Below are 13,195 nucleotides of genomic sequence, written 5' to 3'. Positions count from 1 at the left end.
ATTACAAAATTTGCTCGAAGCCTAGATGACCAGTGAACAAACTGTACATACTGGTACTGATGTTTGATATCAGGCCCCACTTGCACGAAACTTCTTAATTCTTAGTTCTCAATTCTCAATTCTCAGACTAAGTACGTGCTTAGCTGAGAAGTTCTCAAAATTGGCTTTCTCGAACGCGTTCTCAAATATTTGAGAACGTTCTCAAATATTTGAGAACGTTCTCAACTAAGAACGTTTTTCTCGTGAACTAAGCGGCCTCGCAGATAACTCTTCTGTGAAGGAGGACGTTAAATTAATAAAACTACGGGGAAACTGGTGTGATGATTTCGAGGTAAGTGCCATTATATACATTGTATGTATATGTTCAATTTTGTTTACAAGTGTAAATATTATACATGCGCATTGCATACATATTTATTGTTACCGTCTGCTCATCAACGTTGTTTGACTATCGTACAAAATGAAAAACACGAAAGATACGCTGCGTGTCCGGGGCGCAAACTGGACCGAGAGTGAGAAAAATATCCTCGTAGAGGAAGTTTTAAAAAGAGAACACATTATTTTCGGAAAGTTTGCGGGGTGTGGCTCCTCGGGGGATGTCACTGTTCGTGACAAGGAAGAATCATGGACATCCGTTCTCCAGGCAGTAAATTCGTAAGTAAAATTTGACTTTTTGTTTACAACACGAGTTCCGCTTGGCACATGTGTAATGCGGATAACAGATTGATATATGTGTCAAGTTGTGAGCATTTCGTTTATAGAATATGCGTTGTTTTGAAAAAAATGTATATTTATTATGATATCTGTAGACTCTGTTGAATACAACTAAGGCCTTTTTTTATTTGACGGATCACAATGGCACCGATAGTAATAATATAATTATTAATAAAGTAGTACTATTCAATAAAGTGAAAGTAGGATCGGTCATCCGTGATCCGCACGCTACTATTCACTAGGTGTTTTGGTCGGTTTTGACTTTGTTTCAACGAACATAGTACTGAAAAATTAAAAAAAGATAGTAATTTATAGTCAGTCAGTGTGGTTGGTCTAGCTACATTGTAAATGTAAAATCAAGTCCTCACTATAACACGAAACCTGTGCCAAGTACTATTTATAATATCATGCCAGAATTATAATATAAGGCAATTCTTATGTTACAACATGCATCAATGATAAATGAATATATATATGCAATCTTTTGACAAGTTGTCAAGAAAAGATGAGTTGCACAGTAATCATTTTAAATATAGTAGTTTTCATTTTTAAGTTATCCTAAATGAATGGTTCTTTAAGGGACAAAATGAAATAATGTTCCACTGTATAAATTTCAAAGAAAATCACAATGATGACATGCTGACTGAAATAAATTTGAGAGAAGTTTAGAATTGATTGATTTTTTTTTATTTAAAAAAAAAAGAGTTTTCTGTAGCTTTGTATTCTTTTGCAGTTCAGCCATTACAAAGAAAAGTGTGGAACAGTGTAGGAAACAGTTCCACAATATCAAGCAAAGAGGTAAAATACTGGACTTCCAAAACTGTTCAGTTGATTAATTAAATAATTTTGTTGAAATAATAAACATATATTTATAAAACAGTATTTGTATATGATTTCCTGTTTCTGAGTGCAAAATACAGTACTAGTATTTTATGAAAAAATAGATTGATTATGGAAAATGTCGGGGAAAATGATATGTGCAGGCAGGCAGGGTTTCTTCAAGTACTACAGCACCCTGCCCCATTTGCACAAAATCTCTTTCATTCTGAAATATGTAGGATGCTACTTATATTCTCATTAATCTTCAGTCAAGGAGAGGCATGATGATGCCCGCTACCCAAAAACAGGAGGTGGCCCACCCATGACTTCCCCATCTCCTTCCCAGAAACTTCTGTGGGAAGGGATGGGGAATAGGGCTGGAGTGAGGGGCATTACCCTACCCATTGATTCAGAAGGTACATACAATTGTATATGGTGATGTTTTACATTTATAAGATAAGCCATACACATTCATACATTTTGTAAATATAATGATTGATTTCATCCCATTTCAATATTATATAACTATGAATAAAAACTAATTGTACATGAGGCAGAGCTTACAATGAATTATGGCATTCAGATAGTGTTTTCTTAATACTTCCACAATCCAATTCATATTTTCAATAATACAAGATAAATTGTTACCATTAAGCAGAAAATATGATTTACCTATATATATATAAGTACCCGCCTACATCTGTCTTATCCACTTACTTGTCTGTCAGGCAATGAATGGCATGTATGAAGGTTCCTGACTACAAATTTAATGAAAGTTTGCTAAAAATATTCGAATTTCTGAAGCCAAATTGAAATTCAAACTCACAAGTTTAAATGATGACCAGGCAAATTTTAAGTAAATTTCGTAAATCTAATTTCTAACTTCTTAGCCCGATGCAACATGAAGCCTTCACTGCTTGATTTTACCAATGCATACAAACTCAAATTTTGTCTCAATCACATACATTTCTAGATATTGAAGACTTAGTTGACAACCAATACCAGCAGGATTTATTGTCAAGATCTCCATTACTTGCTGAGGCAGCTGGTCTTTCTGTGGTACCTGTTGTGGCTGCCTGCACTGTTTCCGGCCCTTGTGGTGCAACATCACACAAAGGTAATAAGTTAAATTGATAAACTAACTGATTGCTTTTAGCTCTGTCACACCATCAAGGTAGGAGAAGATTCTATTAGTCTTCAGGTGGTTGAAATGGGGGAATTCCCCTAGTCATAACAATTGTATGACATCATGTCAACAATGCATCAACATGTAAATCCTGCAATTAGCCTTTTGTGTTAACATTACATTATGTAAATGATACACAAATTGTGAACAGGATAACAGATTAAGAATCATTCACCCCGTTGAGGTGAGATTGGGAATCTCAACCCAGGGGGAAAGATTCTTGTGTTGCCAAACACTTGGCATAGTGTCGTGTTTAAATTGGTAACTTAAGAATCTTCCCCCTCGGATTAAGATTCCCCTTTCTCTTACCCTGGACAGGTGTATCCACACTTTTACTGGTGTGAGATATCCTTGTCTCACCCTAGGGTTGAGACGGGGGGATCATGTATATCCCAAATTCTGTTACAAATACAAATAAGACACATTTAGATGACATAGATTTCTCTTACATCTATACTTACACATATACTTGCATGAATACATACATTATCATACATACATAACATACATACATGCATACATACAACCCTATTTATGCAATGTTACTTCAAATAAATCTATGAAACCATATCATTCTAACAATACACAATATGTTAGATTTATTAACCTTTGCACAATATATATTTACATAAATCTTGGATCAATACAGTCTAAGGGAAGATAATCTACCCTCAGCATTACATTTAGCATTAACTTGAAATGATACTCCAAATACAAACTTCGCAATAATGTATAGATATATGTGTACCTGGCTATGGGCCAAATTCCTAGACTTTTCCTAAATGTTATCAATATGTATCTATACAGGTAAAGTGTGCTCCACACCACTTACACACACCTTTCAGATCACTCTAACTATAGGTGAATACACACACAATGACATATACATGGACAATANTCTCATCCCCTTTGGGGTGAGATAGGGGAATCTCAACCCTCGGGGAAATAGGGGAATCTCAACCCTCGGGGAAAGATGCTTAAGTTGCCAAACACTCGGCCCAAGAGCATCTTTCTTCTTTAAATTAGTTCTTAATAGCCGAAGGTTTGTTCAGTTGATTGACTTTGGTCTGCTTCAAATTTCAGATATGGAAAATCCTCCTCCAGCCAAGAGGGCCAAAAAAAGGACCAATAGCTGTCAGAACATAGAGGTTGAGGTTGAGCTGCTGCTGCTGGAGAAGGAGCGGGCAGAGGCAGAAAAACAGAAACTGGACTTGGAATGCAACCTTCTCAAAATTCAAATTAAAAATGAAAAAGAAAAACATGAAAAGGAAATGGCATGTCTGAGCTCCAAAAGGAAATTATTGGAAAAGAAATTTGAAATGTTGGAGAATCAGTCTCCTGACTGATGTTCTAAACTAAAATTTTAAAATCTCATTGACAGTATTTTCTTTTGTTTAGAAATAGTTTATAATATTTGAGCTCACCTTTAACGTTTTTGTTTCACATTTTGGAATCCAGACACTCCATTTCTTTTTCCTGAGCTTATGCCGTGTTGTCCGACAATAAATGACCTTGACCCATTTTTGAGGGGTCAAATATGTTGAAACAATATTTAGTCTTCTTTAATTTTGTTTCAAATTTAATCTAGGCTGATTATTACTTTAAATGACATAAATTCCATGTTGTTAAAGGATTAACTTGAATATATTTTTTATGTTATGGAGCTATGATACAAAAAATTGGAATGTACTGTAAATAAACCGCAAAGCGGTTTATGATGAGAGTACACTCTGTTTTTTTGTGTTATAGCTCCATAACATAAAAAAATATATTCAAGTTAATCCTTATAATTTAATTTACTTTCCACAATCCCTGTGGAAATCAACTTTTATTGATGGAATCTTTTCTCTTTGTTGTTCTCTTTGTTGTGACCATGTGAGCAAGAAATTTTTGTTTTACATTTAAAGCTTTTATGCTTATTTTCTTAAAACTTAATACCAAAAAAGAGATCCCCAGGATAAAAGGCAACTTTGATTCAGATATCTTTTGTAAATTTTAAAAGAATGTGCGGCAAATATGGTCCCTTACACCTGCCCCGTCTTGAACACCACAGTAATTTATATCAAAATTGCCCTCGTCACCTAAATTCTGGTTGTCATGGTCAATGATGTCACCCTGCTCAATACCAATGTTGTGAAGAACTACACAAGCAATAATAACTTGTGCTGCCCTATTTGGGCTGACCCTGAGGCCAGTATGGAGGCAAGAGAATCTTCGTTTGAGAATCCCATATGTTTGTTCAATTGTTACTCTTGTCCTACACAACGCGTTGTTGAAATTCTGTTGCTGCTGTGACAATGCATTATTATAAGGTGTCATGAGAAACTGCCTGGTTGGATAAGCACTGTCACTCAGGAGGAATCCTTCATATGTCCCTGCAGAAGATACATACATGTAATAACTAGTTGTATCATATGAATACTGTGTTATGCAGTGTCATAAAGCCATCACATAAATTATGTTTATGTAATGTGTGTAATATCACTTCGGAAATGACGTCACATCACTGTGAAGCGGACGCAATTTTCTTGTTTCAGAGGCGGACAAGTGCAAAATATTCCTTTCAGTTCAAAATTATACAGTTTACTTTGTATTATATGATAAAATTAGTCTGTCATTTGTTTCCCTTCATATTAGAATAATGATTCTCGTTGGGAACTTATGACAGATCCTCTATATTTTATAAAAAGTAAATCTGACGTATTTTAAACCAGAATACACATATACATTTCTACACCTGTTATATATTATACATATATACATTGGTACACCTGTTATATATTATATATGTACATTGGAACACTGTTATACATGTACATACGGACACCTGTAATATTCAAGGCACTTGATCTATGTATTAATGATATTCTCTATATCAGTGGGTTATCAAGGACTCGTCTTTATACAGTAATGGCTTAAAGTTAAGGCAAGTTTTCTTATTTTCAGGTATACATTTAATAATCAGCAAAATTCCAAGTATTCAACGCATTGATTCTTCAGAAACTGATAGACCTAATATGTCGTGTCCCTGTGAAACCACAACAGTACTAACCATACTGATTTATCAGAGGAAAACTTACCATTTTCAAATTTGTGACGGAGGTTGCTGTCACGAAACATTCGCGCATCATGGCAACTTCCAGGCCACTTTGCTACACAACTGGTTATTTTGAAACCAGCATCACATGTCATCTGAATAAAGAATATATGTGGTATCATTGAATATTCTGTGTGTTGAAAATTATGAACTAAATCCTGATTTAATGAATGGGTAGATCCCTCCACCCTGAAGAATGAATACAGGTATATGTGTCTTTGCACAATTTCAGTAATAACTGAATGCAATCTTCAATAATAAAAAAAAATGAATTTGCATATATTTCAGATAACATCTGCTAATCAACTGTGTCATTTAGACCTATGTGTTTCTAGCAAGATTCATTGAATTTGCCTTTGTACATTTGTAATTCATTTTGCCTATGAATGCCAACTGAAATCAGTTCAATACTTATATTTAGCATTTATGGTATCTGTTAATCATCAAACAAATTCAATTACATTATTTTAAAGTTAAAATAATTTATGTATCGGGAATGCTTGTTCAATGAATAGAACAGCCATCGCCCGGGAAGGGTCAATGGTATCCAATGTAACAAATATGACATCATAATAATGATGACGTCAACAATCGTTCCATGGCATTCATAGCCTTATATTGCAAATGTGATATATTACAAATACCTGGCAATTTAGAGAGTGGTATCCTTTTCTGTTGACATAGTCTTGTTCATCTTGACAGGGTGCCTGCAGTCTGACAAATGTGCCATCAACACAACCAGCAACATTTGGAAATCCTGAATTTTTTAACTTGTGTACGAGATTATAGGTTTTGACTATATTGTTTACAGTGAATAAAATATTAAATAATAGTTAAATTGATGGAACTTCTATAAGCTGTTAGTATCATGTGACATGGCAGAATGCTGTTCTATGTGCCTTCAGCATAGTATTTGTGAGATAGCAATATAAAATCTGCATCAGATCTGTGCTTTCAAAATGCAGCAAATACACCAACATACCTAACTAAATGTAAGTTTTCATCTTGACAGGACACTATTTTTTATATCTTTTCTCCAATAGCAACTGTAGGTTTCCTCACTCATGACTCATTGGAAAAACCTGCTAGGAGTTTTGTTTTAACAAATTTTATTATATATATATGATATATATATATATCGAGATTCTTCTAGAATCCGCCTGAAGAAGCCCTAGAAGGCAGAAAGGCCTAGCGGACGATCTGAAAATATTGTTTTTATTCTATTTTTTCCTTCGCAAGGACTTATTTATTTATTATCTACTATATATATATATATATATATATATTAACATATATAAATGGATAAGATAACAGGATAGGCATATATCAATCTTCTCCATGATGGTGTAAGTGTTGACATTAAATATATACATGTAATGAATAAGCTATTGATATTATTGTATAAACTCATACACTCAATCATACATTCATACAATTACCTACTTACTGACTCATGTCAATACTCATTCGCTATATGATAGTTAAAATATATAGGAGTAATATTTACAAAAGGGATTCTTCCATTATTCAATTTGGATTTGAATATATGTAATGATGGTGCTGAGATTGTATCAGAATCAAGAGAGTTCCATATTCTCATGACATTTAGAAAAAAACTATTGCCAAATAAATTAAATCTAAAGCGAGGAATATTAAAAAATCTGTGTTGCCTAAGCTTATGTTTGAGGTGGAACAGCATCATTAATATAAGGTTTAACAATGTCATGTAAATATTCCGGTGTCATATGATTTAGGATTTTCTAATTGTTCTAGAACATTGTCAATACACCTTTTGTGCACTATAATTTTGAAACGGTATTATAATGTGAAAGAAAGAAGAGAGAAATAATAGAACTTTGGATTGTCACGCATGGATTTAATTTATTTCAAACAAAAGTAATAGGTCCTATTGATTTTTCTTGACTCAAACATGCTCTTATATAAAATCGTGGTCAAATTATGGTTGTGAAAGAAAATATCAGTCATGGGGTTTCCAAACAGTATTTAGTACTACGAAGATGACTTGTTAACCTACTTTTTTTTAAGAACAACCAAAAGTCATGGTTTTTTTCATGTGTTAATTACATAGCTATGAAAATAACCTACATTGTGGTATAATATTTCATTAAAGCTAGTTCAATAAAATCATAACGGGTGTATCCTGCGTTGTATGAGGGTATGATCATGGGGGGGTGGATTGCGGACACGCAGAGTCCAATACAGTATTTAGGACTACGAATAGGTCGCCGCTAGGGGGCTCTATCAGTTATTTACAAAGTTTGTGTTTGCGTACCTGCAAGAGCGAAGAAGTCCTGCTTGACTCTTTTTAGTGCTTGTCCTGTTGGGAAAATAATGAAACGGTTGGAAAGGCGGCAAAGGGAAGACGCAACAGTCGTTACACACCTCGACACTGTTGCCTCCGATAACCCGAGTGTATCTCCAATACAAGTGTAAAAACTACCGGTTGCGAAAAACCGAAGAGAACACAGCAAAATGGTGAGAGGCGAAAGTGCCTGGCTTCTGTGTGTCGGTCTCTCCAGTGTGCATCGAATCAGTGACAATATGTACATAATGGTGCATGGACGAAATCGAAACCGTTCGAAGACATCGGCGTCTGGGAGTGTTTGAAGAGGGTTTTGTAATCTCCGAAAAACTGGAACGCGGTGCTGATTCTGATTTCGATTCCTTCTGCGACGCAGACGACGGAGAACTCGGTGAATGTCCGCCATATTTAAGAATGAGACTTAAGCATGCCAAGGACCGTTCTCAAATATTGGCCCATTCTCAGCTTAAAATCTAAGAATTGAGAATTAAGAAGTTTCGTGCAAGCGGGGCCAGGCCACAGTACTCGAGTTTTCGAAGTTTCCTTCAAGACTATTTCTCGTTAATAATTCTGTAAAACTCCAACAGATGATTGAATGTTTTGGGATTTTGGTATCTTTGTTGATCAGGAGTTTCACTAACTTTACATCACTGTCACTCTCAAACCGAGTCTACAATGAATTATTTGGTGTGGTTATATTTTGTTAAACTTCCTATTAACAGCTAAGGTCATTTAAGGACGTGCCTCCATGTGTGTTGTATATGCAATCATGTGTGTCCCTCTGCACAGCATCTCGCCCGGTCACATTATAATGACAATGGGTGAACCAGCTGTTACCATTACCCTCAATGCTGAACGTTAAGCAGGAAATACAATAATGTAACTACCACTTTAAGGAATGTGGTATGTCCCGGCCTCAAAACAGAACCCATTGCCTTCCTCACCTGGGCGAACGTCCAATAGTAAAGTCAAGAATGTGCTGTTACCAATCAAGGCGCTAGGAAATAAAAGGTAGTTATGATAAAAGGAAAATATACAGATCCCGAATATTGCAATGGGGGCAGTATATTCTTTGGTCATTTTTGTGGGCACAAAACAAATATCCGACTCTGCAGGGGGTCCCTTCCTTAGTCGCCTCGTACGATACAATGACGTTGCCTGCCTGAAATCTAGTGCTTGATTGGCCAAAAGTATATGAATAGCATCATGATGATGAGTGCTAACATCAGGACAGGAAACCGGAATGCGATGCACATCCCGTGCAGGTGATCAAGAATCACTGCAATTTGTCATTATCTCTGAACAAGATTTCAGCCAATCAAAAATAACTAAAATTGACAATCGTTTAAAAAAAAAAAAAATTCGGGTAATCAGAACAGCCTATTAACCCGTTGTCAATATAACTGGTCCAACTGTAATACTTTCGTTTGGTATGGAATTTTAATGAGGTACATATAACACTCTAAATCAGCTTACAATCCGAAATGTATAACTGATTCTCAATACGTGCTGCAGGAAGGAAACTTATAAAGGAAAATGTAATTAACACAAACGACTTCGGTTGAATATATTTCTTTGTTTTCACTCGTGGTAAGGCTCATTAAAATATCAAATTATTTACTCCAGTCAGGAAATATTATTACTACTCTTCAGAAAACCACTTTGTTTCTAAATTTCATTACGACCTGTTATTGATTTCCGTATCAACTGAACGTTTGACTTCATAAATCAAGTTTGGTGTGGTTCAACCTCTCGGGCATAGCTCTCAGGAGGGAGTCTCATTATCATCGAAACGCGCATGTCCTCCGACTACAGCAGGGTGGCTATCCATCGCGGGACCACCACGACCACCACCACGCCCACTCCGCGGGACCACCACGCCCACTCTGCGGATATATTAAACTTAATATGGATATTTCACACGGAATATTACCACATGGAGAGAGATTCTAATTTATTGACATAAAACTTAACAAAGATGCATCCGTTTTATCTTTATATATGCGATAGTCCTTTAATGTTGAGTTTATCATAAAAGACCATGTTATCATCATTGACCTGATTTCATTCATGTCTTCCTATTGTATTTTTCATACCATTGATACTAAACACATACTCCAAACATCAATTGGCTTGCTGGCGAAAACACGTCTAATGGAGTGTAAGAGATATTGATCTCAGATTATTTTTAGTTAGCTTTTCAGATCTCTAATAAACATACACCAGTACATGTTTATTTCTTTTTCAATTTCATGTCAAGAAATTCTTACAAGAATTTTATCTTGCGAGGTAAACATGTTTCGCTAGATATCGAAGATGATGCAGCATTAGTTCCAACCTGTTCAGTCCATTTATTGGCCTATGCATATGTATGTGTTTCTTAAGTGTTAAGTTAGTTATATTATTTACTGATTTAATATGGCCTTTAACCATCATTCGCACGTTATCCTCCATTATTCTATCCGGTCAAAAAGAAATTCTCTAAAAAAAACATACGAACGATCATGTGTTAAGACGAAGCCGCGCATAATCTAAGTAGTTTAGGGTTATGAGTCTGGAAGCGTGTGACTACTGTTAGGACTAAATTGTGAAGTCTGTCATATCGCGCCTCTAGTAAGTGTTGTATTGACTAGTCTACCGTAGCGCGACTACTGTCACAATAATAAATATTGTAAAGTATATGATATCCAGCCTGCAGTTAGTGTTATATTGACTTGTCTACTGTAGCGTGACTACTGTCAGAATAACATTGTGATATCTGCGATATCGAGCCTATTATGTTGCCTTGTCTACTGTAGCGTGACGACTGTGAGAATAACATTGTAAAGTCTACGATATCGAGCCTATTATGTTGACTTGTCTACCGTTTAGTGACGACTGTCATGATAACATTGTGAAGTCTACGATTTCGAGCCTACTGTTAGTATTATATTGACTAGTATACCGTAGTGTGACTACTGTCAGGATAACATTGTGATGTCTGCGATATCGAGCCTAAAGTTAGTATTATATTGCATTGTCTACCGTAGTGTCACTACTGTCAGGATAACATTGTGAAGTCTATGGTATCGAGCCTAAAGTTAATATTATATTGACCAGTCTACCGTAGTGTGACTACTGTCGGGATAACATTGTGAAGTCTATGGTATCGAGCCCACAGTTAGTTATATATAGCATTGTCTACCGTAGTGTGACAACTGTCAGGATAGCATTGTGAAGTCTGCGATATCGAGCCTAAAGTTAGTATTATATTGCATTGTCTACCGTAGTGTCACTACTGTCAGGATAACATTGTGATGTCTGCGATATCGAACCTAAAGTTAGTATTATATTGGCCAGTCTACCGTAATGTCACTTCTGTCAGGATAACATTGTGATATCTGCGATATCGAGACTAAAGTTAGTATTATATTGCATTGTCTACCGTAGTGTGACTACTGTCGGGAAAACATTGTGAAGTCTACGATATCGATCCCACAGTTAGTTTTATATATCATTGTCTACCGTAGTGTGACAACTGTCAGGATAACATTGTGATGTCTATGGTATCGATCCGAAAGTTAGTATTATATTGACCAGTCTACCGTAGTATGACAACTGTCAGAATAGCATTGTGAAGTCTACGATATCGATCCCACAGTAAGTTTTATATTACATTGTCTATCGTAGTGTCACTACTGTCAGGATAACAGTGTGAAGTCTATGTCATCGACCCTACATTTAGTATTATATTACATTGTCTACTGTAGTGTGACAACTGTCAGGATAACACTGTGAAGTCTGCGGTATCGAGCCCACAGTTAGTATTTCTATGACTAGTCTACCGTAGTGTAACCACTGTCTGGATAACATTGTGGTGTCCACGATATCGATAATTATATGGCGAATTATTCCGTATCATTTCACAAACAAATTGTATTTTTCTTTCTTTTTTTCTTTTTAGGCTTTTGAAAGCGGAAAATGTAAATATAACCTCGTCGATACAGGTGTTTTTTTTAAAGCAGTAGTTTATATCACTTTGTTTTATGTAGTATCACAAGGAAATACTTTGATTGCAAGCATCGTCAGAGAAAATGAAATAAAAAAAATACCGATAATTTACATATTTGTTTCCTTCAAACGGTGGCGTAAATCAGATACTGATCCTTTTTTTTTACTTAAAAGGAGCATCAGCACAAAACAAAACACAATTGCCAGGAAAACCACAACATTTTAAGAAATTGGTAGAGAAGACAAAAGAGAAAAGATGAAGATCCAAAGATATAGATCCCAATTGAATACCAAATCAATATCGATTTCTTCACTGTTCAATAAAAAGATGGTAGAAAAACCAATGATTATGCAGGGGACCTACTAAAGTCTACTCGTACGATAACATGTAGTGCGAACCGACACGTATATTGTTTACATGAACCTGCAGATGTTAGCACGATAGCTGATGTATACTCCCATCAGATGTTAGCACGATAGCTGATGTCTACTCCCATCATATGTTAGCACGATATATGATGTCTACTCCCATCAGATGTTAGCACGGTATCTGATGTCTGCTCCCATCATATGTTAGCACGATATCTGATGTCTGCTCCCATCATATGTTAGCACGATATCTGATGTCTACTCCCATCATATGTTAGCACGATATCTGATGTCTTCTCCCATCACTGCTACACCCCAACGCTTATCTTTAGGAACACGGGCGAAGACGTAATTTACATCAAAACGATTTAAATATACTGTATGAATTATAATATAGCTATTTATTGAAGATCTTTATCTTTAAGTGGAGAACATGAGACATGTAATTGAATATTTACACATTTAGTATACGCTGCCGAAATATCATTACAATTCTACCGACAATGATTTAACGTTCACTCGAACACTATGAATACTGTGATAGCTATCTACCGATCAATATCGCCTATTGTACATATTTCATGATCTAAATATCTCGTGATATTTTTAAATAAATATATATTAGGTAAAGCCTAACTGAAAACGTGTGCTGACAAACCTTTAACTTTAGTCAAAGCGACCATAGCTATGGCTGTTG

General features: G+C 35.6%; 2 protein-coding genes across 2 annotated transcripts; one reads left to right on the top strand and one right to left on the bottom strand.

The window, feature by feature from the left end:
- Positions 1-460: 460 nt before the first annotated feature.
- On the top strand, positions 461-4,065 carry LOC110453288. The gene is made up of 5 exons (XM_021502181.1): positions 461-654; positions 1,448-1,512; positions 1,803-1,949; positions 2,507-2,650; positions 3,803-4,065. Exons 1-5 carry the CDS (start codon positions 461-463, stop codon positions 4,063-4,065), a joined length of 813 nt encoding a protein of 270 aa, XP_021357856.1.
- Positions 4,066-4,714: 649 nt separating this feature from the next.
- On the bottom strand, positions 4,715-8,545 carry LOC110453279 (putative nuclease HARBI1). The gene is made up of 4 exons (XM_021502170.1): positions 8,110-8,545; positions 6,461-6,573; positions 5,800-5,911; positions 4,715-5,094 (listed from the first exon to the last, which is right to left on the bottom strand). Exons 1-4 carry the CDS (start codon positions 8,543-8,545, stop codon positions 4,715-4,717), a joined length of 1,041 nt encoding a protein of 346 aa, XP_021357845.1.
- Positions 8,546-13,195: the final 4,650 nt, after the last annotated feature.

Source organism: Mizuhopecten yessoensis, unplaced genomic scaffold, assembly GCF_002113885.1.
Source record: "Mizuhopecten yessoensis strain PY_sf001 unplaced genomic scaffold, ASM211388v2 scaffold855, whole genome shotgun sequence".
Classification (NCBI taxonomy): Eukaryota; Metazoa; Mollusca; class Bivalvia; order Pectinida; family Pectinidae; genus Mizuhopecten; species Mizuhopecten yessoensis.
Note: the sequence above shows the minus strand (reverse complement) of the source record. Positions and strands in the feature narration are given on the sequence as shown.

Bases quoted from the DNA above. Each gene is read 5' to 3' on its own strand.
- LOC110453288 (XM_021502181.1), top strand. From the start codon at position 461: ATGAAAAACACGAAAGATACGCTGCGTGTCCGGGGCGCAAACTGGACC. The intron at 655-1,447 runs GTAAGTAAAATT...ATTCTTTTGCAG, and splicing joins GTTCTCCAGGCAGTAAATTC to TTCAGCCATTACAAAGAAAA. The intron at 2,651-3,802 runs GTAATAAGTTAA...TTCAAATTTCAG, and splicing joins TGGTGCAACATCACACAAAG to ATATGGAAAATCCTCCTCCA.
- LOC110453279 (XM_021502170.1), bottom strand. From the start codon at position 8,545: ATGGCGGACATTCACCGAGTTCTCCGTCGTCTGCGTCGCAGAAGGAAT. The intron at 6,574-8,109 runs GTACGCAAACAC...TAAAAAATTCAG, and splicing joins GGACTTCTTCGCTCTTGCAG to GATTTCCAAATGTTGCTGGT. The intron at 5,095-5,799 runs GTAAGTTTTCCT...TATCTTCTGCAG, and splicing joins CCGTCACAAATTTGAAAATG to GGACATATGAAGGATTCCTC.